The 26,008-nt window shown below is 42.7% G+C and overlaps 1 protein-coding gene across 1 annotated transcript in view; it reads right to left on the minus strand.

Moving 5' to 3' along the window:
• Stab2 (stabilin 2) overlaps positions 1–26,008 on the minus strand; it is a 175,987-nt gene that overhangs the window by 113,605 nt on the left and 36,374 nt on the right. The window contains exons 10-20 of the mRNA XM_027392551.2: positions 24,543–24,676; positions 22,956–23,038; positions 15,648–15,797; positions 14,887–15,027; positions 14,289–14,345; positions 14,018–14,143; positions 10,453–10,506; positions 10,066–10,146; positions 6,243–6,395; positions 3,252–3,314; positions 210–296 (exon numbers count right to left, since the gene is read on the minus strand). Coding sequence (XP_027248352.1) covers positions 210–296; positions 3,252–3,314; positions 6,243–6,395; positions 10,066–10,146; positions 10,453–10,506; positions 14,018–14,143; positions 14,289–14,345; positions 14,887–15,027; positions 15,648–15,797; positions 22,956–23,038; positions 24,543–24,676 — 1,129 coding nt within the window. The remainder of the gene's footprint in view (positions 1–209; positions 297–3,251; positions 3,315–6,242; positions 6,396–10,065; positions 10,147–10,452; positions 10,507–14,017; positions 14,144–14,288; positions 14,346–14,886; positions 15,028–15,647; positions 15,798–22,955; positions 23,039–24,542; positions 24,677–26,008) is intronic.

The following is a 26,008-nucleotide window of genomic DNA, read 5'->3' on the forward strand; positions in this document are numbered from 1 at the left end:
CTCTATGTTGAGAGGTAGGGCGACTATGATTCAGGAAGGTGGTGGCCCAACTACACTACCCAGTCTACCATTTGTTTCCCTTTCAGGAAAAATATCCTAAATTCCTTCCAGGCTACTTGTGACCATGCAGACTACAGAGCTCAACAGCACAGCTTGGAACTTCACAAGTCTTGGGGTCCTGGATGACACCCTGGCTGTACCCTCCTCACCTTAATGGTAGCATTACAGTATCGCGCACAGCCACTTTTCATGTTCCGTGTTCTGCTGCTGTAGACACATTTGTGTGTGAAGAGTGCCTGGAAGAAAGCCAATGGGTAAAAGCACTGTTGTGTGCATCCTAGCATGCTCTGGACATTAAACAATCTCTCCCTGTACCAGCCAGAGTACTCTTTGGTACCACTGGTACCAGAGCAAGGGCCACACCAACACACCCAAGCCCAAATCAGATTGCCAATTTTCATGAGGCCTCTTTCTTTGTTGGTAGAATACAGGCTAAGCTTTGAACATCCCGTGGCACAAGGATCTTTGCACCTCCTTTCATGTTATGGCAGACATCTCTAATCAATCACTGAACACCCTGATTTACCATGAATGTCGTCTGGGTTCTCCCTCTGCTCTGTAGCCATCTTTAAGCTCATGTGGACATTTTGAAGCCAGTAAGTATCAATCTCTCATATTTGGAAAAATCCACTGACTGAAAAAAAAAGAGTAGCCCAAGGCTTACTCTTAGATTTTAAGGGTTGATTAAATAGCATCCTTCCATTCTCTAATCTTTGATGCCCATTGTAGTTAGTTATAACTCCCATTTATTGAGGAATTTGAATAGGCTAGACACAGTGCATATGGCTAGTTTGCTAGTTCATGTGAATTTTTTTAATGTTTCTTTTTTACTATAAATAGAAATCCAGGAGCAGATAGGATAAGCCACCCCACCCCCCTCCTCTGATGGCACTGCTAAAAACTGATCCAGAGACTAAGTCTCATGACTTACTAACTTTAGTACCACATGGTCTCTGTTGGTCTCATTTGCCTCATATGACATGGGATAATGATGTTGACATCAAATCTCATCCTAAGAAATTAGTTCCCAGCTCAGATTTTGTATTAGACTTATCTTTGTGTCTTTTATTCCCTTGTCTTAAGCTCTGCTGAAGAAGGACCTTGCTGGGTCACAAGATCCTAAATCTTTTTTTTTTTTTTTTTTTTTTTTTTTGGTTTTTAGAGACAGGGTTTCTCTGTGTAGTTTTGGAGCCTATCCTGGCACTTACTCTGGAGACCTGGCTGGCCTCGAACTCACAGAGATCTGCCTACCTCTGCCTCCTGAGTGCTGGGATTAAAGGCATGCGTACCAACGCCCGGCAATCCTAAATCTTATCTACGTAAACACATCCTGACATCAAGAGGGACTGAATATTTTAGGCAATTAACCAGCATGGATCATGGGACTGAAGGAGCGTTTATGGTTCTTGCCCATTTCTTTTTCTTCCCCTCTTCCCTCCCTTTAGTTTGAAGCTAACTAAATGGTGTCAGATTCACAGGCAGAATCCTGATTCTACCGTGTGTCAGCTCTGTGTCCTCACTTTGCTTCCCTAGTAACACAACAGTAACTCTGATGACATATGTCCTTCCTAGGTTTGATGGTCAATGTTGATTGTTGAAACCACAGGATCTAGAATCACCTAGAAGATACACCTCTGGGGGGTGCCTATGAGGTATCATCTAGATTAACTTAATGGAGCTGGGAGGACACATCCTGAGTGGGGACAGCACCATTCCATGCGTTAGGGACCAGACTCCAGCAGACTCTAGCCTTCGTCTTTCCCTGCTTCCTGACTGCAGATACAATTTGGGAAGCAGCCTCATGCTCTGCTTTCCATTCCATGGTGAACTGTGAGCTCTTGAACTCTGAGCCAAAATGAGTTGTCAGGGATCTTGTCATTTTCAATAATGATGTAGTCTAACATTGAAAGAATCTGTTTGGGGAAGTCTTTCTTAAAATACAGAAGTTTCTGTCATCCTTCTCATGTTAGAACACATTGCCACATTGCTTTTTCCAACAGAGTACTTGGTTATGTAATTACAGATTGCTGTATAATTGAATTTCTTAAGGAAAACCCAAACCAATATGATACCTTATTTATTTGGCCCATAATCAAGAATTGTGTCTAAGCTAGAATCAAACTTCAACAAACGTGAATAATTCAATTAAACCTAAAAAATTAAAAATGCCTTATAGTAGGTAATTACCAATACGGAGTCAGGTAGAAATATAAGGGTATTTAATAGGGAAAAGCCTTACTTACAGAGCGGACCAGCCAGCTGGTGGTAGTCTGTACAGCAAGAAGCAAAGAGAAACCGAAACCGAAAACGCAGTCCCCCTACTCACTCTGACCACGCCCTCACAAGCCCTCAGGTACTCCTGTAGCCAGCCCCTAAGAAGGCGTGGCTACAGCTTCCCCTACAATGCCTTCAATGTAATTTCTGACATTTATCTTTATTCTTTTAATTAAAATGCATTTGTGTGTATATGTGTCTGTATGTGGGTACCCCTGGAGGCTAGAGGAGGGTGCTAGATTCCCTGGAACTGGAGTTCCAAGTGGTTGTGAGCTATTTGATATGGGTGCTGGAACTGAACTTATGTCCTCTGGAATAGCAGTTAGTGCTCTTAACCACTGAGCTAGTTCTCCAGTCCCTATTTTTATTCTTACTGGCAAATAACAAATATGTTTATGGGTTGTAGTGTGGTATTACATGTTTAAGCTAATTAACATCATTATTGCCTCATACTAAATTTCTTTGTGAGGAGAACATTTAAAATCTACTCTTAGCATTTTGAAGTATGTAGGACATTAGACACTATTGCATACCATGCCTCACCTGGGACTTGTTTTTCTTGTCTAACTGTGTGTAATCTTTCCTGTTACTTTCCTGTGTATTCATATAGAATTATGATTGGTAAGGCAAATACCAACACTGGGCTTTATTTAGGAGGGAGAAGTAGAGAGGGAGCTCTGAGAGAAGCTGTTTGCTCTTAGTTATTATGCATCTTATTTATACTAACCCTGTTGTTATCTACAGAGAAAGAAAATTAGGGGCTAAGCAACTTAACCAGGGCCAGCTAGGAATCAAGCATGGATCCTCCCACTGTAGCTGTGGCAGACAAGGTTTAAAGAAGGAAGCAGACAGAAATGATGAGAAAGGGCAGAGTGGGCTTGCACAGGTTGCTCATGAAACAGCCTTGTCACACTCACCGTGGGCTCTGAGTCAGCAGGACATTTGCTCAAACGTACCAGGGAACAGCTCACACAAGTGCCCTGAAAGAGTGACAACAGTTAACATAGGTATGCCTGTGAGGGCCTCAGGGAGAGTCTTCAGGGGTGTAGGCTTCCATCCTTGTGAAGGGGGCTCCTTTGGACTCTCCCACTGTCTTTCCGGTTCCTTCCCAGGGTGTAGGAGTGAAGCCAATGTTGGATGAGAGTTGGGGGAGTTTAGTATGCCCCCACACCCCTTCTCTTTCTGGACAGAACAGCCTCTCTGATGAAGAAGCACCTGCCCCTGAGGGTCCCCATCAGTCATTCCACAGATTTAGTGTGGGCTCTGGCTGCAGAGCTAATGCCACCTTTTTCCATGAGCTTAGCAGTAGTAAAGCTGAACGATAAAACCCAGCCTTCTCGTTCTTGCCTCTGCTTCCATTTGTTCTTAATTTGGGAAGGAAGAGACAAGATGCATGTCCTCAGATCTGTCCAGATCTGTTCTCTGACATCCTCTGTATGGTTCTGTGATCAACTTCCAGTAGGTTTTGGTCCACAGGAGGCACCAACATGTGCTTGTTGCAGGAAGAGAGCAAATCAAGGACTTCCTCCTTGCCTCCACACTGGTTAGCATACTGTCCCTATAGCCCTCCATAGTCTCTTGCTTTTCCTACTCTCACCGGTAACCTTGTATCTTACTCCTAGCCCTGTGATCATGGGTGAGATGGTTGCTATGACTATTTATCTCTATTACTCAGCATCCACATGTTTGTGTTCTTTTGAAACATCTGGGATAAATTTTGTTTCCTGCAGGGACTTGACTTAAAACAAGTGCTATTTATTGAACATCTAAAGTCAAAACCTAACATGTCTGCAGCCTGCCATGCTCTGAGTGTGTTCAAAAAGGAGATTTTAGGAAGTTCCAACTATTTCTACTCTTTCTAGACTTAAATACATATTTTCCAAAGGATTCATTTGTACTTTTAAGATAGATATCCAATCCAAACCACGATGACTAAGCAGAGCAGGCAGGGCTCGCTTTAAACCTAGAGGGAATAGTGAACACTAAGCAATGGGAGGAAGGATTTATTCTTAGGCGGTTACTGGAAAGTTGTTCTCCCTATCAAACTACAGTTCTTGGGGTTGTAACTCCATCCCACATCTTGAGTTTGTCCCTTAGAGCAAAAAAGAGCAAGCAAAAAAGAGGCAGAACATGGCCAGCAGTGTGGCTGCCCTTGTCCTTCTACAGACTTCTTTCTCTGAGCAAACAGAGATGCCCGTGGTAGAAGGCTCTGAAGAGCACATTGAATGATTGAATCCTATTCTCTTCCTCAGCTTTTCAGGTCCTGATTTTCCTAACAGGTTCACACCTGGGCTATGAGGGAGGCCACTCTCTTTGACTTAAGCCAGGCAATGTACCCGTGGTGATTATTTCCAAAGAAGGAACCATGCAGGTTGCTGCCAGGTGCTGGCTAGGAGAGTACATGCTTCAACACTTCTTAAGAAGAGCTGTTCAGAGTGGCAAACATTTCCCAGATGGCGTCTGGTCTTCAGAAGTTATGCTCAGTAGCCTAAACAAACCAGCCATTGTACCAGTCAAGTGCTCTGGGACCAGAACACCAGCTTCCGTTCTAAGAAAGTGCTTAGCTATTCCCAGACTCCAACAGGGGAGGGCAGAAAGATGGTGTGCTGGCACATGCCTGAAATCCCAGCACTCCTCAGCTGATCCAGGAGTTCAAGGCCAGATTGGACTACATATTGAGACCCTGTTTCAAAAAGAGAAAGAGGAGAAAGGGAAGAGGAGGAAGAGGTGGAGAAATATTAAAAGGTAAAATTAGGTGTCTTTTTCCCTTGTTCAGTGCCCATGTTCCAAAGATACTGTGGGATCAATTATTACAAATGAAACATCTTGCAAAGAAAGATTCAGACCTTTTACTGTTGCAATTTGGGGTTTATAATTTCATAATAAGGTAGAGATTGCCCATGGAACAGTATTGGTATCGAGGGCACTTTGATTAAAACTGTCTGAGCCAGAATAGTTCATATTGAGTTATGAAAGGTCAGCAGAGGCACAGAGGCACATGAAGAAACCGAAAGTTAGGAATCGGGGAAAAAGTTACAGAAAGAGAAGTGAGCCACCAGACCAGAGCGTCCACCTGCAAAGGTTTCGTCTTCTGTTTGCATGGAGAGAGGAAAGCTGGGAGCCTTGAGAAGATGTCTCCAGATGACAGGGGCAGTGGGAGAAAAAGGAAGGAGACTGACCCTGAACCCCAGGGGGAGAACTCTGCTCAGGTTCCACCCCTGTGACTGAGAAAGCAGAACAGCAACTCTCCTCAAATGCATGGGCCCCCCAAACCTCAGAATGCGACTTTGTGTGGAAATAGAGTCTACAGATATACTTGGGCCAGGGATCCCCTAAATCCAGTGGCTGTTGTCATTACAAATACAGGAGACGACACACGGAGAACAAAGCCATAAGGACGAGGTCAGGGATGGACGTGTGCAGCCATGAGATGAAGAACGCTCAGGACTTCTGTAAGCTCCGGGTTAGTGAGATGGCATGTGTTCATGTTCCCAGATACATACATGGCAGAGGGAGGAGGATCTTTAGAGCACACAAATTTGAAACCATTTTGGAGAACATGGAGAGCCCCCACTCAAAGAATAAAAGAGTCCTGAGATTGCAGAGCCCCCAAGGACATGATGGCCTTGCTGACAATTTGATTTCAGATTTCTAGCATCCGTAAATGCGACAGAACAAACGACTGATATCTACGGTAATTTGTTATGGCCACACCAAGAACTCTGCTCAACTTCAGACCATCTCCGGTAGAAATCCCACCAGAACTTTGGCTCACAGCTGATAGGACCACATACCTTTTCCTAGAGATGCACCTTTAGGGGGTGGTTCCAGCTTCCTCAGAACTGTGAGCACAGAATGCTGCCTGCATTCTATGGCCGTGCAAGCCCCAATTTCCCAAGTTCCCTTACCGGTATCATTTCTTTCTTTGTTTCATCACATCGATGGGGAATAATCGGGATGATGGAGGGAGGAACAAGGACTCCAGCCAGTGTGTAAATTCGGCCATTTTTGGCAACGATCCCAGTTTCTTGCACTGCCACATCATTTGCCAGAATCTGTCCCTGAAAGAAGCATGGACATCTTCCATTCTGATGGCAGGAGCTGGAGCAATCCCCAGGCAGATGTGCCTAGTAACGGTATCTCTAGAACCCCTCAATGTCACTTGATTTCCCGTTGGAGGGAAGGTTGCTAGTGGTGACTTTCTGTCAGCAAATGATTGTGCCTGTGAACTGAATCCCTTCCTGGGCAAGGATGCCCCTGCACACGCTGAGGTAGGACAGAGGCCTGTCTACTTCTACTCCATACAGCACTTGCTTATTTTACCTCTTAGTTCTTAAGTGAAGGTCCATCTATTCAATACATTTATTGACCTCAGATTAAACTCTGCTTTAGGCCCTGTGGATACATCCTGCAGACATACTGCTGCTTAGCAGCAAGTGGGAGGGGGGAATGGGCAAATTTACCAAGATTTCTGAGTTCTACTTTCCCCACACCTGTTCTCCCTGCAGATCAATGGTGGCTTCATTCTTGTTGTCCAAGTCAAAATCTCAGAGTCATTCTTCGCTTTCTCAGTCCTTATCGCCTCTCAAAATATATTGGCAATGCACTCGGGAGGCAGAGGTGGGCAGATCTCTGTGAGTTTGAGGCCCTGATCTATATGATCTACATAGTGAATTCCAGGACAGCCAGGGCAATACAGTGAGACCCTGTCGCAGCAAAACACACACACACACACACACACACACGCACGCACGCACGCACGCACGCACGCACGCACGCACGCACGCCGCGCACGACGCACACTCAACTCATTACACACGCTCACACACATACACACTCTCACACACGCTCACACACTCACACACACAAACACACACATGCACACTCTCACACACGCTCACACACACACTCACACGCACACACACACACACACACACACACACACACACACACACACACACACACTTCTTACCATATCCCTGACCATGCTTGTGTAAGACATCATCATTATTTATTTTCTTAGTGTGTATGCACACAAAGGACGTGTGTATGCATATGCACTCAGAGGTCAGAGGTCAATCTTGAGTATTGTTCCTTAGGCAGTTTAACAGTTTTTTGTTTGTTTTCTTGTTTGTGTGTGATTTTTAGATGTGGTCTCCCACTGGCCTGGAACTCATCAAGTAGGATAGACTGAATGGCCAGCGAGCACCAGGGACCCACCTATCTCTGCCTCCCCACTGCTGGGATTGTAAGTGTGTGCCACACACTTGGGGTTTTTAATGTGGGTTCTGGGACAGAATTCAGACCCTCATGTTTGAGTGACAAGAGCTTTGCCAACTGTGTTATCTCCTCAGTCCTTGCTGCCAGTTTTACTGGATAAGTATAATCAAGTCTCTCAACCTGTGTCACAAATTGTGTCTCATCAGACTGTTCTTCTCCCACAATCCTCCAGATCCTCCAGATCTCATTTGGGATAAGAGCCGGTACCCTCACCCTGACTTCTTAGGGCACATGGGACACAGCCCTGTGTAACAATAAGTCTTTACGCCATGCCTCCCGAGCCCTGCTGCCACGTGGGCAACAAAAATAACACACAGAGACTTATATTAGGTACAAATGCTGCTGGCCAATGATGAGGATTTCTTACTTGCTAGCTCAGTCTTAATTATCAACCATAACTAGTAATCTGTATATTTATAAACTTATCTTATTGAGGACGCTGGCAGCACGTGTCCATTCTTCTCGGGATCACATGGCAGTGACAGAGCAGAGAGCAGGAGGAAGAGGAAGAGAATGACTTTCTCCTTGTCCCTGCTTATATTCTGAGTCTCCGGCTATGTCACTTCCTGCCTGGATCACAAGACTTTATTACATTTCCCAGAACCCTCCTTGACTCCTAGTCCTGCCTAACTTGTTGTCTCATTGGCTGAATAGTGCTTTATTCAACAACCAATAAGATAAACATACACAGAAGGACGTCCCCCATCATCCCTATCTCTCCAACCCTTGGGTGTCTGACTGCTTTTCATCACTTCTTCTGCTCCTGCCTCTGTTCTGGCCACATTATCTTCTTCTTACTCAAATACCTCACCATGTTCCTTGTTCTCTACATGTGCTCTTGGCTGTTTCTCTCTCTAGAAACTTCTATCCCTAGACAGTCACATTGCTGAGACCTCTATTTCCTTCAAGTCTCTGTTCAGATATTTTCTTCTTTGTGATGACTTCTTGGAACTTTATTTATAGTGGAACTTTATCTAAAATCACCCCTGGAAGCAGAAAGGTGATTAAGAGTTTGTGGGAAGTATTCTAAAGATAGGGGAGGAGGAATGAGATGGGGTAATTTGAAGGGGATACAGAGTAGGACAACAGATGGAAGGTTTTCTTTCATATACAGAATCTAGGTTTTAGTATATTTGAGTATACACATACATATATGTGCATATGTGACATAAAGACAGAAGAGTGAAGCAAGGGAACTATTGGGAGGCATTGTAGAGGGTAGAGGGGGATATATACATGAGGTACAGTGATACGCACACACACATATATATGTATAAAATGAAAATGTTATAATGAACCCACTATTTTCTACCCTAAAACAATAACAAATAAATGTAAAGTCCATTTCCTCTTCTTATTCCCATCTCCTGTTTAGCTTTTCTTCTCTCATTGCTCTGTTTGGTAAGCTTTTTTCCTTAGCATCATTATTGACTGTCTTCCTATTTACTAGAATGGAAGTTCCATGCCACCAGGTTCTTCTGTCTGTTTGTCTTTGTGTTCTTTAAGACCTAGGATGGTGCCAGGAACATATTGGTACTCAAGTAGATGTCTGATGAATGGATGAGGTCATCATCATCACCATCAACAGCGGATGGTGTTGAACCAACAGGAGACCATTGAATCAACTGAACCAACAGGAGACATCCTGTCTTCTCATAGACTTCTCCACTCCAGACAGTGAGCTTTGAGTTTCTTAAGTAAACCATGCTCCCTCCACCTCAGTCTTCTCAATGATTTCCTTCCACTCCAAAATTCCCCTTTATTCATCTTGACAAACTAATTCTACTCACCCTCCAAGTCTTGACCACCTGCCTTCCCAAGACTCCTCCTGTATGTGCTGCCACAGCTTCTCTGACTGACACTCATTGCAACAGCCATTCATTGACCAGTTAATGGGTGGTTAAATTCTATTTTCTCTGCTATGATGTGAGCCTTTCTTTTTTTTCCCTCTTGCTTTAACCCACACTATTATTCATGTAGGTTCTCAGCTGGTATTTGCTGAAAGAACTGAGCAAAGAGTAGAACAGCTGTAAAGACATCAGGATTGTGAAACAGGGGAGATAGATAGCTCAGTAGGTAAAGTGCTTGACTTTCAAGTATGAAGACATGATCCCTAGAACCTGGCTCTAAAAACCTAGGCACAGTAGCATTCTCTTGTAATTCTAACACTGGGGAGGTAAAGACATGTGGATTTCTGGGGCTCACTGGCCAGCCAGCTTATTGTATTTGGTAAACTCTAGGCCAATGAGAGACCTTGTCTCAAAGGGAAGGTAGCCTATGGAATGACACCTAAGGTGGTCCTCTGTCCTCAACATGTACACACATGTACCTGCATATACAGGAATATTCCCACAACCTAACAAGACAAGGTTTCATGTCTGTGAGTTAGTGTCGAGGCATTGTCAGAGTAAACATATACAAGTCAGTACCAGCTATAGGCTTCTCACTTACATTCTGGCTTATGTTAAACTGTATGATCTGGTTGGCCATGCTCCTGATGTGAGATGTCGAAATGAGAGTGGTCACTTCCAGCTGCAGTGGGAAGAGATCAGGGAGTTGTCTTCAGCAATGCATGAGTCCCCATTTCTCACCGTCCTTGCTGCAAAAAGTCCTTAACTATTGATTAAATAGCTGGAGCTTTGATGACATCAGTGAACATTTGTGGCTTTAAGGATTCTTTTGATAATAATACCACAGACAACAGTTACAGACTTGAAGATTACTCAGAGCTAATAAATGTCACAAATAATTCTCCAGCCTCAACATATTGGAATTCAAGACTAGGATCTGGTATTTTAAAAGCAGGGGTAAAATAGTAGGAGGAAGAGTAGGGCCAACCTGGATAAATGCGACAATGTGGTATCTGACGAGTTCCAGAAGTTTTCGAGAGCCCTGCAAAGGAACCAATAGCCTATGTCAATCAACAAAGAAAGCTCTACATGATCCTTTTTTGAGAGCCCATGACATGAATGACTTTGGATATTAATCATAAAAGACAATGACCCAACCTCTTTATTGGGAAACTGAAGATAAGAAAAATTCCATGTACAGGTAGCTGACGTTCATCAAATCTCTTGACTGTTTCAAGAATATAACACACACATTTCATGCAACCCTGACATCCCTGTGAGTAGAGCCTACCATTAACCCGTTTTATGTGTGATAACACTGAGCATCAAAACACACCCAAGTCACACAGCTTCCTCAGGATATGAGCCACAATATTGGCCACTCTGTTCAACCTTCCTTCTGAACATCTTACACCAAACATTCCTATGTTTATTATTTTCATTTGCTCCACAAATCAACCTTTGCTTGTCAGGCCACATACTAACATTTTAGGAGTGTTCAGCTGCAAGGACCCTGATCACTTTTTCTCTCAAAAGAAGTCACCCTTCTTCCAAGACATTGCAAGGTTTCCTCTTGCATCAAAACATTGGAGCAACAATGGAGGAAAACAACTAACCAAAGTTATGGCAGTGCAACCCTGCCACTACCACAACTAGGATCCTGGTGCTCTCAGTGAGAACTGCAGAAAGGTGCCCTGGAGGGAGCCTAAAGAATGGTGAAGCACAAGGCCACATTCCAGAGGCAGAGGCAAAGGTAGTGGTGTCTTCCCCTGCACTGACTCAACTGGTCATAAGAAGCTTCCCAGTCCTCAAGTTCTACTGGGTGGTAGCACAGCTTGGGCAGGTGAAGATCGAAGGTCAAGGGCATAATGACTACCAGAAAATTCTCCTTTCTGGAAACCTGTTCTTACACCATCAAGGCTTAGGCTGCCCCGGAGGCTCGCCTCGCTCAGCCTCCTCTTGGCATTTGACTTGGTCATGATGTCAGGAAGTTACCTGTAAGCAATGACCACATATCTCAGTTGGTCTGGTCCAGTTCTAACTTACACCTGTTGTCTGGCTGCTCTATTCATTTTCAAAAGCATCTGACTGTGGATGATGAATGATTAGGCTGCTTCCATAACTACACGATGGCAGTTAACTACGTGCTGGCAGTGCAATGTGCAGGGCTGTGTTACAGAAAGAATGCTGAATTGGCCACCAGTTACCAGATCTGGAACTGATGATTTGTGGCCCTTGGGTGGGTCACCATGGGACCCTGAACAAGTCAGCCTCTGGGTCTCAGCTGCTCCATGGTTCCCAGAAATTGGGACTTGCAAAAGAAGGCAGAACTGCTACAGGCTTCAATGTGTGGTGCCAGAGAGGATGGTACAGAAAGAACATTGCTGAGCATGTCCAACCAGACTAGATGGTCAATTTCTGAGTGACAGACCATGCATGTCCATGTTCATCTATTATCATTGTGTGTTCAGATAGGGCAGAATGGGGAACACACCAGTCACTGTCCAAGCATTTGTGTCAGTAAATTAAAAATAAAGGAGATGTGCTAGGAAGAGCACTTAGCTTGAGTTTAGAAGCCTGGGTAGCAATATCAGTTTAGCTTCTGTGTGGCTTTGAATGACTCATTTAACTGCTAAGACTTGGTTTTCCTGAAAAATAAAGACGAGCATGGATCTATTCTACAGCTTTGCTTTTATTTGGAAAAAAGTCTCTCAATGGGAGAATCCACTTCTAAAGTTTGGTTAGTGTTGGGTCCATGTCATAAGGAAGAGAAGAGAGAAAGGAACACAGGAATCAATCTCAGGTTACTGTGTGCTTGCTACAGCCCTATCTGGATAGGGTCATTGGTGTCACCCATCATTTTCATACAATATGCTTTGATGTGAGATGCTCAGGAGCTTTCAGAAGCTGCTTGCCCTTTCTCTTAGGAGCACTCTCACTTCACTGTGATTGTCAACATGACTGAATCCAGAATCACTTGGGAAATTCTTACTCTCAGGGAATACCTGTGGAGGATTGTCTTGACATAGGAAACCCCACCTTAACTGTGGATGGGACTATTCCCTGGGTTTGGGGTCCTGAATTGAATGAAATGGAGAAGGGGAACTGTCTCTGTGTGGGTACTAGGAAGTGAATGTGGGTCCTCTGCAAGATAAGTGTGTGTGTGTGTGTGTGTGTGTGTGTGTGTATGTGAGAGAGTGTGTATATGTGTGTGAGTGTGTATGTGTGAGTGTGTATATATATGTGTGTGTGTGTGCATCTGTGTGTCTGTGTGTATGTGTGTCTATGTGTGAATGTGTATGTGTGTGTGTGTGTATGTGTGAGTGTGTATGTGTGAGTGTGTGAGTATGTGAGTGTGTGTGTATATGTGTGTGAGTTTGTATGTGTGTGTGTGTATATGTGTGTGAGTGTGTATGTGTAAATGTGTATATATGTGTGTGTATGTGTGTGTGCATCTGTGTGTTTGTGTGTATGTGTGTCTGTGTGTGAATGTGTATATGTGTGTGTGTATGTGTGAGTGTGTATGTGTGAGTGTGTATGTGAGTGTGTATGTGTGTGTTAGTGTGTATATGTGAGTGTGTATGTGTGTGTGGTATGTGTGTATATGTGTGTGAGTGTGTATGTATGAGTGTGTATATGTGTGTATATATGTGTGAGTGTGTATGTGTGTGAGTGTGTGTATGTGTGAGTGTGTGTGTGTGTGTGTGTGTGTGTGTGTGTGTGTCTGTGTGTCTGTGTCTCTGTGTGTGTTTATGTCTTTTACCCTTGAGCATTTTCAGAATTCAAGATGTCCTTGTTGGTACCTGAAGGTATTGTAGCAAGGACTGTATCCATAAATATAAAAACCAAAGGAAACAGGTTTCGGGTCACCACAGCATGTGGCTGAGACTGCTGTGTCAGTGTGGGTGTGTGCCCACAGGCCTGCTTCTCAGTCTCACCTCAGTGCCGCTGGTCGCAATGCTTGACAAGTGCAACAGATGATTCCTGAGCACACTGGAGCCTGTGAGTCACTGGGTGGCTCCCACCTCCCACATTCTGTGTCATTAGTACCCATCATAGGTAGCCTTGTCCCACTGCTGAAATGGCAGCATGGTTTTTGGAAAGCCATAGAAGAAATTTGTAACTATCAAACTGTCCCATTTGATTGTCATTTTAGTGGGAAAAAATCCATATCCAGATATTTATCTCTTCAGATCTTTTCTGTTAGGTTTGAAAGATGATTTCAAATCATTTTTAACCTTGATCTTGATAGAAAGGAATCCACATCTCTTCTTCAGGGGGAACTATGGCAGCAATGAAAAACTAAGGTAGACAAGGGAAGTGGCACTGAAGAGAGAAAGGAACACAAAAGGAAGGAGAGGCTGGAGCATCTAATAGTGACACTTGGTTCTTTGACAATTGGTTCTTTAGTCCAGGCCTGGACCTAAATGGCCAACTGACTTTACAGTTGTAAGGAACTGAAAATGTTTGCTTGTTTATTTACTTGTTTACTATTTTTAGTTCAGAGGATGTTGGAATGGACAGTGTGATGCACCAGTAGGAGGTTACTCTACCTTTGGAGAAAGGAGAAAATCCATGGTGCCCTCCTTCATGTTATCCAATGCTTCGTTACTCGGAACAAAAATGGTGTATGGGCCACCAACGCCACCTTCATCTAGGGCCTGTCCGATACTGGTTTCCTGCATTTGAGAAATTAATTTTTTTATCTTTGTTCATTCAAAATCACATTTGAAATAGTTGCCAGAAAATATTTGAAGTTGGAATCTGACTTTACAAAGGACTTAACCACATTTTTTTTTTTCTGAAATGTATGGAAAGGCATACCTCCAACAAAGATCTGAACTTGCTGTATCTTGGTTGTAGTATTTCCATTATGGTTTTCTGTAAAGAGAGATTTAGCTGAAAAGTCAGTAAGGAAATCATAAAATGGTTTGGGGAATATGATCCTTAGTGTGAAGAGGCATAGCAGAGGTAATATGAAAATGTGAGCATGCATATAAGGACCGGGTATACTGCTAGACATTATATAACTGCTTTGATTTGACCAGTCATCCAAATCTGTACATTCTACGACAGTCTCTAGCCACATCATGAAGGTCAGCAAGAAGAAATTTATTACGACTATTACTGTCCTCCGTGAAGCACAAGGAGTGAGCTTCCATGATAACAGGGCATCAGGCTGAGTTGTCTGATATGGCCATAAGCCAGGTTAAAAAATAATCCACGAAAACATTCCCAGCATGTCTTCCTTTCTCTCTGCAGAAACATTCAGAAGTCTACTGAAAATTGCCAAGTCATCCTGGAGACCCTCCTTGTAAAATGAAGCCTAAGTACTGGCAAACACTTTCTTCTTGGACGTGAGTCTCCAGGGGGCAAAGAAGGTGGCCATGGGCTGACTTCACTTACACTTGACTTGTCTCACCTGGGGGTTGCTCAAGAGTGTGGGTTCTATCTTGTCCATGGCTCTGTCAAGGACGTGTATAAGCCCATTTGAAGCAACTATGTCCCCCTGGATAATTTTCACCATTTTGCCTCCATGAAGTTTGAGTTTTAGTTGATTGTCCTAAAATACAAAGAAAGAGAAACTAAATAAAATTAAATTAATATGGTAATAAAATAAAATTAATATGGTGTTCTGGGAAGAACAATTCTGGGATTAGAAGTCAGAAGTCCTATGGCTGTGAGACTTTGGATAAATTACATGATCTTACATAAGGATGAAGATGTCTGCTTGACCCACGTTGCATCAAATGAGATAGGGCATGACATCACTGATGAGCATCACATTAAAATTTTGGCTGCAAGTTTCACTAGGGTGTAACAACTCAATTGATTGTATTGCATCTCTTGCTTTAATACAGTGGTTTTCAACCTGTGGTCATGACCCCTTTTGGAATTGAACAACTCTTTCACATGAATCATATATCAGATAGACATTACAATTCATAACAGTAGAAAATTACAGTTATGAGGTATCAATGTAATAATTTTATGGTTGGGGGTCACCACAACAGGAGGAACTGTATTAAAATTTTCAGCATTAGGAAGGTTGCACAAAGAAGGTGTACAATACATGCATTTGTTGACGCAAGCCAGACCCAAACCAAACACTATTATCCTGTTTCTATAACAGTTTGCCCTGGTGGTGTTTGTCACTGGAATGAAATTCAAAGAAATTCTGACCTTATCCCTATTGAAGATTTCCCCTGATTTTCCAGTCAATGTATAGAAGGTGTCTGTGTCATTCATCTGCTCTGTGCTCATTTGCCCACCAATGATGTGGAGCTTCACAAAGTACCGAGCGGCCTCGTTGTCCATCAATAGCTCCTTTACCTAAGAAAAGAGAGCCAGCTGGGATGATGTTTGAAGAAAATGAGTGTTATAATACATGCCATGCCTCATTCATCATCAAAGACACCCAAGCTGGAGTGTTCTACAGGGCTGTCTCAGACAAGATGATGTTTCAGGTGAGCACATGCCTCAGAGAGAATGGAAACCCAAAGAGTCAGAGCTGATGGCCAGTGCACTGGCACACACCAGAGGATGCCTCGCCCTGGAACCAACATGGTACCTAGAGCCGAGCAATGGCTGCATGGGGGAGAAATAAGGTACCAGGCATAAAGGAATCTAATAGGACCAGAATGAAATCTTCTCAAGTTTTTTGTTTGTTTGTTTTTATGAAAAGAGATGATAGCCAGAGTGCTGGAATAACAGGTGTGTACCACCCTAGGCTTTGAAAAGGTGCACTTACTTAACACAAAAAGGGCAGACAGTCAAAAATAAAAAGCAGGTAGAATGGAATGATGATGCTTTTGAATAGGAAACTTATGAAACCAATCTGCATTTTTGTTATTAATCCATAAGCAACAACCAACAGATACCTTTTAAATGAATTCTGTAAAACTTCTGTATTAAAGAGGAGGACTCCTCCCCCCACCAAGTGCCTAGGATGAAGGCTTGTGACATTGTCCTTTCTTTGCAGCAGAAGATACACAGGGCATCTCTGAAGGTCACCAATAAACATCTGAGATGGGTGAATGGTGAATAGGTACATCAGTTTGAAGAGCCCTTTACACACCAGACTTTGATTTAAGGCAGCAAAAATCATAATCAGATTACATCTTGAATGAAGAAGAAATTATTTTTATATAAACTAGTAAGCATTAGTTTTGTTAGACCAAATACAACTACTGTGTTGCTACTCTCAACTCCACCAGAAACAGGTTTCATCCCCTCTCCATGACATCATAGCAAACAACAGCTGTGCACATTGAAGAGTAAAGTTCTCTTCTTGTTCCCTGTCACTGTTGCCATTCCTGGGGTCAACAAATACCCACCTAGTGTACTAGTCAAATCTTTCTGTGGGAATGAGCATTTACATTATATAAATTGTATTATCACAGAACTTTGAGGGTACTTTTGGAGAGCAAATGGTTAGAAGATGGAATTGTAGAGTGCTGGTAATGGTCTTGCCAGATACACAAGTTCTTTCCTTTGGAGAAACTAAATTGAGATGTGCTTTTATTATTTGTGTAAGTTTGGTAAGGTTGTTTCACTCACAGAGGTTTATTAAATAGTGCATGTTGTCATTCACATATGGATGAGAAAAGAACTGACTGCTTAGAAGGGAATAGTACCAGTAGTCGTCACTTAGAAGGGAATAGTGCCAGTAGTAGTCACTAGAGGCAAGAAGCATAAAAGGGAGTGGAGATAGTGGGCAGTGAGATAATGAGTACCACAATTCCTCAGACAAGAGGAATAAACTTTGGTGTTCTAGGACATATAATCGTGTCTATAAATTAGGGAAACATAACATATTCTAGAAAGTACTGCAACAGTGAACTGTGAAATTTAGCAGCACAAAGAAATGACAATGTTTAAGGAGATGGAAAGAGCATTCTGATTTGACAACTACACTATATATATATATATATATATATATATATATATATATATATATATCAGAACATATTTTACAATGATTATGTGATGGGGGAAGTCCTTCTGTGTATATGTTCGTCTTATTGGTTGATAAATAAAGCACTGTTGGCCAATAGGGAAGCAAGATAGGTGGGGCTAAGAGTAGAGGAGGACTCTGGGAAATGTAGTAAAGAGGAGAGTTGCCATGTGATCGCCAGGAAGAGAGGACACACTTGTCCGGAGTCCTTGATAAATTCTTATAAATAAAGACAGAGCTAGCAAATAAGAAATCCTAATCATTTGTCCATCAGCATTGTACCTAATATAAGTCTCTGTATGTTATTTGGGGGCCCTAACATGATGGCGGAAATCAGGCTACTGGCAGAAAGAGTTATTACAAATGGCACCCACATGGTTTTACGAACTTCCACATAAAAAGTTCACAAAAGCTTAAAAAGGGATTTTAGAAGCAAAAGAACAGAGAAAAGCATGACTTCTTGGTAGCAGCATTTTCTCGGGTGGTCTCTGTTTTGCTAGAGACAAGCTGAGACTTGAGCGACTCGCTTAAGGGAGGTTTTCTGACTCAGTATAAGCGGAAAAAACCGCAGGGCTCTTTTAAGAGGCCCTGCTAACAATTGAATGGTGTGTACCAGCAGCTGACAGTATCAGTGACCACATCTCCAAGATGGCAGCATACTCCTTGATGGCAGCATAGACCAAGGCAGTGAGCACAGCTCTCAGGGCTGGCGGTAAACGTACCCCTGCCATCTTGGAAAGACAGCAACTAAAACAGCAATGGCTTTAGTTTTAGCAATGTTGTTTAGGAGATAAAAGGCTCGTGGCTAGAAGAAAAAGATAAAGATATATGGTAAACACTGATTCAGAGGAAAAAAAGTAAAACCTCTAAAGGGTTACAAAGTGTTTAAAAATGTATGTAGGCTTGTGAGAGAAAAGAAACAAAAAAGTAATTAAAAGAAAGAAAGAAAGAAAGAAAGAAAGGAAAGAAAGAAAGAAAAGAGTAGCCTGGAGGTGGTGGTACATGCCTTTAATCCCTGCACTCAGGAGGCAGAGGCAAGCAGATCTCAGTGATTTCAAGGCCAGCTTGGTGTACAGAGTGAGTTCAAGGGCAGTCAAAGTTACACAGAGAAACCCTGCTCAAATAAAAGCAAAAGAAATAGAGTTATAAAAATAAACAAATAAATAAGCCATGTAAAGATGAAAAATACACAGAGAGTCTGGATATTATATGCTATATTGTTGTCTTTAAATTGTTTGATTGCTGAGGAAAGAGCTACAGCTGCTAAAATACATTTGATTATAGGTGCTACTAAATTAATCCAACTTATATATTTTAAAAATGCTTTGACTTCTAAATTTAAGTATAAGGACAGGTTACTTGGGAAAAGAGTTTTTGCTTGTGTTTCCACAGAAAATGTAAAGCTATGGATTCCTTCCAGACTAATATGGTTTGATGAAGCAAGACCCCCCCGAATCAGTGTCCCAGGTGATCCAACATCTTAAACAGCTGAAACGATACAGCCTTACAGACTACAAAAACAAGAACCTGGCCAGATTTCTGTGTTTTATTATGATTCCCATGGTATGGACATCACCCCCAACCAGCAGGAAGCAGTTTGGAATGAACAATGCCCAAATTCCCAAATATTGTTTATAAATGTTTGTTTTCACTTAAATGGGTTGGTTATAAATGGTAATGATCACAGTCAATCTCTTTTTAAAGGAAAAAAGGGAAATAGGATACAGAAATGAATACTTTGCATTGGTATGAATTTTAATTTATTGATACAAATTTAAGGTTAATTTTGTTTTATGTAAATGTCTCCTCTTGTTTGGTATTATGTTTATATAGGTATTTTAAAATGCAATGTATAATTAAATACAGATTGTATATAGTCAGGTATAATAGTCAAAACTTACAGTCAGGTTAGTTAGTTTTTCAAATACAGAGATGTATTTGAGATGGATAGATATTCTTCAAACCTTTCAAAGGCCTGCAGAATATATGGCATTTAAATGGTTCAGGGTTTTTCATGACAGTGAGACACAACTGCTCCTGACACACCAATTACGTCAGAAAGGAGGATGGGCAGGGTAGAAACTCAATATGGAGTTTGCCTTAAACATGGCAAGATTAGCCATTTGGGCAAGAAACTGCTCTTGCCTGGATGGTTTGATAAATTGGACTTGCAGGACCCACAGGAAAGTGAGTGCTGAACTTGCAAAACAAGACAGTCCTGAAGGGTTCCTGCTTCATGGAGAAATCTACCAGACACACTGTGGCCCATAGGCTGAAGATGGATGCCCCAATGTACAGAGGAACTTTGGATGACTGTCAGGTAGCAAGATGTCTCTGTCAGATCTAGAGTTTATATATTATCCTTCGTGGTCTTTAAAGACAGATAATTATGATTATAGTTTTCTCTTTTTTTTTGTTTTTGTTTTTCGAGACAGGGTTTCTCTGTGTAGCTTTGGAGCCTATCCTGGCACTCGCTCTGGAGACCAGGCTGGCCTTGAACTCACAGAGATCCATCTGCCTCTGCCTCCCGAGTTCTGGGATTAAAGGCATGCGCCACCAACACCCGGCTGGTTATAGTTTTCTTTAGTTATTATAAAAGATAAGCTGCATATAAGACTTTAGACTCACAAAGATAGATGATGGAATATTTTCTTTAAATCTTGCTAAATGTTAATGAACTAAATATCTTAAATATAGTTCTTACTTGATAACTGTTTTGTTATATATTTTACTATATAAATGTTAAAACTCTTCTTTTTATTTAGACAGAAAAGAGGAGATGATGGGGGAAGTCCTTCTGTGTATATGTTTGTCTTATTGGTTGATAAATAAAGCACTGTTGGCCAATAGGGAAGCAAAATAGGTGGGGCTAGGAGTCGAGGAGGACTCTGGGAAATGTAGTGAAGAGGAGAGTTGCCATGTGATTGCCAGGAAGAGAGGACACACTTGTTTGGCATCCTCAATAAGGACAAAATATATAGATTAATGGCTATGGTTGATACTTAAGACAGAGCTAGCAAATAAGAAATCCTAATCATTTGTCAGCAGCATTGTACCTAGTATGAGTCTCTGTGTGACAGGAGTGGACCTAGGCCCTATCCTAAAGGATATGAGAGACTCTGAAGAGCTCCTATGGAAGGCCTCACCCTCTCTGGGGAGCAGAAGGGGTATGTGATAGATAGGGTTTTAGTTGGGGGAATGGCAGGGAAGGAGGGGAGGGAGAGGGAACTGGGATTGACATGTAAAGCAATCTGGTTTCTAATTCAAATCAAAAAATGGAAAAAATAATAAGTCTCTCTGTGTTATTTGGGGACCCTAATGTGGTGGCAGAAATCAGGCAGCTGGCAGAAAGAGTTATCATTACAATTGTGTGTTAATTTAAAATAAAGTTAAACTGTGGTGGTTTAAATAAGAATGGCCAATTTTTTATTTGAATTAGAAAGAAGATTGTTTTACATGACAATCCCAGATCCCATTCCCTCCTGTCCTCCCCTACTACCTCCACCCCTATCTATCGCATATCCTTTCTGCTCCCCCTGGATGGTGAGGCCTTCCATAGGATGTCATCAGAGTCTTGTTTCTAATTCAAATAAAAAAATTGCAAAAAAAGAATAAATAAGAATGGCCACCATGTTGCAGCAAAGTCTTATGCTCAAAGAGATAAAAAGTTAAGGAAAGGCCTGATGCTGAATGCTGAATGGAATAAAGGAAGTGATGCCCTCAGGGTATGACCTCACCCAGCTAATGCTTCAGCCTGTGGAAAGGAAAGGATCAACAAGCAGCAAAGGAAGCCATCAGCAAGTCAAAGTTTATGCAGCAAAGGAAACCATCAGCAAATCAAAGCTCATGCAAATGTAATTAAAGGAGGGGAACAGATTCCATGCCACCTAAACAGAAGAACTTGGCAGCTTTGGTTCTGGTTTTATCAAAAAAGATACAGGTGTAAAGGGTTGTGGAATCTTCCTCCATGGTTAAGGAAAGCTGCCACGTGGCATGGGAGTTCTTGCATGGAGGCTCAGAGAGGCCATTATGTGAAGTTGTGAAGGTGAAGCCTGGATTGTTCTGGAGACACCAAGAAATTGGAGATGCCAGAGCCCTGGGACACCTGCCAAGGAGAGCTGCAGATCCAGCATGAAGTTGGCTTAAGAAAGAGAAGTGTGTTGCAGCCAACAGAACTGGAAGAAGTGGGAGATGGGAAGTGCCAGCATCTAAGTCAGGGTTTGGAGTTTGCCTTGCTGTGTTTCAGTCTGGCTTTGGTCCACTATTTCTTCACTATGTCTCTTTCCTCCCTTTGTGTGTTAGAAGGATAGAATTTACTTTTTGATTTTACAAGGGTGTATACTTAAGAGTTTCCCTTGAGTCTCAGAAAAGACTTTGGACTTTTAAAGTGTTGAGACTGTTATAGACTATGGGGACTTTGGAAGATGAACTGAATGCGTTTTGCATTGTGATAGGGCTACAGGCCTACTGGGGCCAGAGTGGATTGTGGAAGTTTGTATGAGAATGATTCCCATCAGATCATATGTTTGGTTCCCAGTTGGTAGATTGTTTAGGAAGGATTAAGAGGTGTGGCCTTGTTTAAGGTTTTGAAAGCCTATGCCAGCCCCAGTCTCTCTCTCTCTCTCTCTCTCTCTCTCTCTCTCTCTCTCTCTCTCTCTCTCTCTCTCCTCCCTCTCCTCCCTCCCTCCCTCCTCTCCTCTCTCTCTCTCTCTCTCTCTCTCTCTCTCTCTCTCTCTCTCTCTCTCTCCCCACTGCCTATGGATCAGGATATAAGCTCTTAGCTACTGCTCCATCATCATGCCTCCCTGTAACCATTGGTCATCGACTAACCCTCTGAAACTGTAAGCAAGCCCCCAATTAAATGCTTTCTTCTGTAAGCTATCTTGGTTATGGTATTTCTTCACAGCAATAGAGCAGTAATTAAGATACTCACCAGTTATAGAATATTATTTTAAGATATGTTACATTTGTTTATGCTGTGGAACATTTGTTTGATGATGCAAAGATATGTTGCATTTATTTAACTCTGTGAAGCTGTGCTACTTTGCTGGCCTAAAAAAACATGATTGGTCTAATAAAGGGCTGAACAGCCAATAGCAGGGCAGGAGAAAGGATAAACTGGGCTGGTAGGCAGAGAGAATAAATAGGAGGAGGAAAAGATCAAGGAGTGGGAAAAGGAGGAGAGGAAGATTCCAGGGGCAGTTACTCAGTCATCCAGCTACACAGCAGTTCACAGAGAAAGAAGTAAAAAAAGGGTTTAGAGAAAGATAAAAGCCCAGCGGTAAAATGGTAGGCAGGATAATTTAAGAAAAGCTGGTTAATAACAAACCAAACTAAGGCCAGCCACTTATAAATAAGAATAAGACTCCATGTATGATTTATTTGGGAACTGGGTGGCAGGCTCCCAAAGAGTAAAAACAATCAACAACAACCACCCTCCTTGAGTGTAACAGAGGTTTCTCCCTTTAAATAAGATACTGCCTGCTAAGGCATTTTATATTGGCCCCTCAGATGGGGTTATTTTAGATACTCACATCGAATCCTTTTAGTCCCTTGTCTGAGGGCAGCAGCACAGTGAACGGTCCTAGGTTTCTCAGTGGCCAGCCATAAGTTCTGTCTTAAGAGTCCAAACACACAACGAGAGAAAATGTCATTTGAATCAGATGTAAATGGGAAATGAAACATTCAGAGGGTCTTGTGTCGGGGCTTCTCTGTTCCTATTGCTCTGTGGTGTCCCTGGTAAACTGAGGCTCTCTACAAGCACACGGTACTGTGATGTGCTGGCCTTCCATATTTCCAGAATGCCTCAAGAGTTTCCCAGGAGACTTAGCTGTGGCTTTCCAAATGTATGACAAGAATGGTCCCTGATCTGGATGGCTGAGCTGTTCATCTCCACATGTAAGGATGCAGCCCTTGAGTCCATCTAAGGACAGCTCTCAGAGTAGCCCACAACAGACTTACTATTGCATTGGCACCCCTTGAAAAGCAGAATATTTGAACAAAGGGACTTACATTTGCATTCAGCTCTGAGCCTTGCAAGTTACATAACCAGCTGGTTTCCATCACCCACCCAGGGGATGCTGGGACATCACACCAGGTTCTGTGCTCTCACATAGGAGCAAGATGCCTGGGGAAGGTGAAAGGTCAACAGGGCTCTGTCTAGGAAAATGTTTGTGTGGGGTTCCAGTCTTCAAAGGACACTCTGAACCTCCTTCTATTCTCATTTAGTGTCCTGGGAGTTCTTAGCTGAAGGTTAGAGTTGTTGCAAGGTTGTTCTCAAGCCATATCTCTAGGAAGCCTTACAAGGAGTGGAGTGTCACAGAGGAGCCAGAGTAAAAGTTATTCAGAGAAAAAAGCATTGGTCTGCAAGGACACTGACTTCTTTACTGTGATCTTTCTGGGACATCCTTTAAGCATACTTGGCCAATTCTAACATAAATGCTGATATTTCAAGGTTTCTGTTGGGTCAGGTTTTATACTTTTGCTGAAAGGCCAAGTTCATGATTGACTGAGGTCTTACCAGTGCTCTGATGAGCTGTAATGTTTTGTCCTTCAGAGGGTATGGGACAATAGCTTGTAGAAGGCATCTGTAGATGCCCAGCATGTTTTGTGCTATCATGATGCCTAGGACTCCAAGAGGATCTGTTACTACTACAGGTTAATTGGTAGCTCCCAGCTAAGGGTGAACACAAGCAAGATTTGTCCAAAATTCAAATGACAGCTTCCCCACTGAATATGGACACCACCAGGGGGCTTAGGTGATTCTCCGAGTTCTCTGCCAACATTTACTCATCCTTGAAAAACACAGCAAACCAAGGAAAACAGGGACAACCTTTTACAACAGTGGATGTCCCTCTTGCTCTTATTGCTAGTGTGCTATCTATGGTGATGTCATGACCCTGGCCTCAGTTCTCTGCCTACTAATTTTTGCATTGCTAGTCTGCCTGGCAAACATCTGTCCCCTTGGAAACAGCCACCTGCTCTTCCCTGTCACCTGCATGGCCTGTCCCTACAAGAGCCAGCCCCAGTGTCCCAGCTTTGTCTGTTCCTTTCTGCCTGCTTGTGTCTTGCAGATGCCCTGGCCTGAGAGAGGACTGTGCTGGAGGAGGAAATCTACGTACCCAGGATGGAGATGAAAGTGGTCAACCTTCCTTGCCACATTCCTCTGGGTTCAGTGTTTAACTCTCTGAGTCTCTCCATGATGTTTCCGTAGCAGGTCAGGCCATCGCCCGTGTAACCTTTCTGGCAAATGCATCTGGAGAGAGGGGTGAGTCACATTCTCAGGGCCTTGGAGCCATCAAGAGCTGAGAGTACACAGCCCAATGCTTTATTTTACAGGATTCATAGGTGAGGAAACCAATATGATGGGGATGGGATTGGAGAGGCCGGGAGAGGCACAGACTTAGTGATCCATCAAGTGCAGAACCTGGTTTAGAGTTGCCTTTTCATATAGGTTTAGATAATATACACACACACACACACACACACACACACACACACACACACACACACACACACACACACACACACAAGCTTTGTATATCTTTGTAGAAGTAATTTCCAAAGTGCAGTCCAGATGTCATCCACATATGAATCACTTGTAATGTTTGCTGCAAATGTAGACCTAAGGGCCTCAGTGTAGAATAAGCTACCCTTGATGGTGAAAATGGACTGCCAACTTGATCAGCTATAGAACAACCTTGGAGGCAAATCTATAGACATGCCTTGGTGAGATTGTCTAGATGACGTTAACAGAGGAGGGTAAACCAACCCACTTTAACTGTGGGTGGCACCACTCACTGGACTGGGATCCTGGACTGAACAGATAGGGGAAGGGGCTGGCACAGTGTTCATCATTCTGCTTCCTGACTGCAGATGCGGCTGCCTCAAGCTCCCGTGCTGTGACCTCCCCCCCATGTAGCCCCTTGTCAGTCTGATATGTGATAAATATCTACTTCCCTCTCCAGTGAGAACAAAGGCTTTGAGTGTCTTTGTTCACTGTGATTGCTCCAGAATGTAGAACAGGGCCAGGTCTTTAGGACATTCCTAGTCAATAGTCACCCACTAAGTAGGAATATATCTATATCTATATCTATATCTATATCTATATCTATATCTATATCTATATCTATATCTATATCTATATCCATCCATCATCCATCCATCCATCCATCCATCCATCCATCCATCCATCCATCCATCCATCCATCCATCTATCTATCTATCTATCTATCTATCTATCTATCTATCTATCTATATTCGAAAGAGAGATGACATGCTGGCAAATGTCTAATAGCTCTCTCAAGGGGCTGGTGGGACAGCATTTGGCAATCTCAGTTGTTCATCATTGTACTTTGACTAATTTCAAACTACTAACTTGGTGTTAACAAGTCTGGGAAATTCCTGAAAATGTGACACTCAGTACTGAATCAGGAAGTGCCGGCAGTGCCTGACACTGTTTTCACAAGAGTCTGCCACTAAAAACTGAGAAAGTGCGTAGGAAGGTGAGATTGATTGCCTATGATCTGGGAGACAAAGGAGGAACCAAACAGGAGGAAGGGGAAGAACCTTCCAGAGAGTTGAGCTA

The sequence above is a fragment of the Cricetulus griseus genome (genome assembly GCF_003668045.3).
Source record: "Cricetulus griseus strain 17A/GY chromosome 1 unlocalized genomic scaffold, alternate assembly CriGri-PICRH-1.0 chr1_0, whole genome shotgun sequence".
NCBI lineage: Eukaryota > Metazoa > Chordata > Mammalia > Rodentia > Cricetidae > Cricetulus > Cricetulus griseus.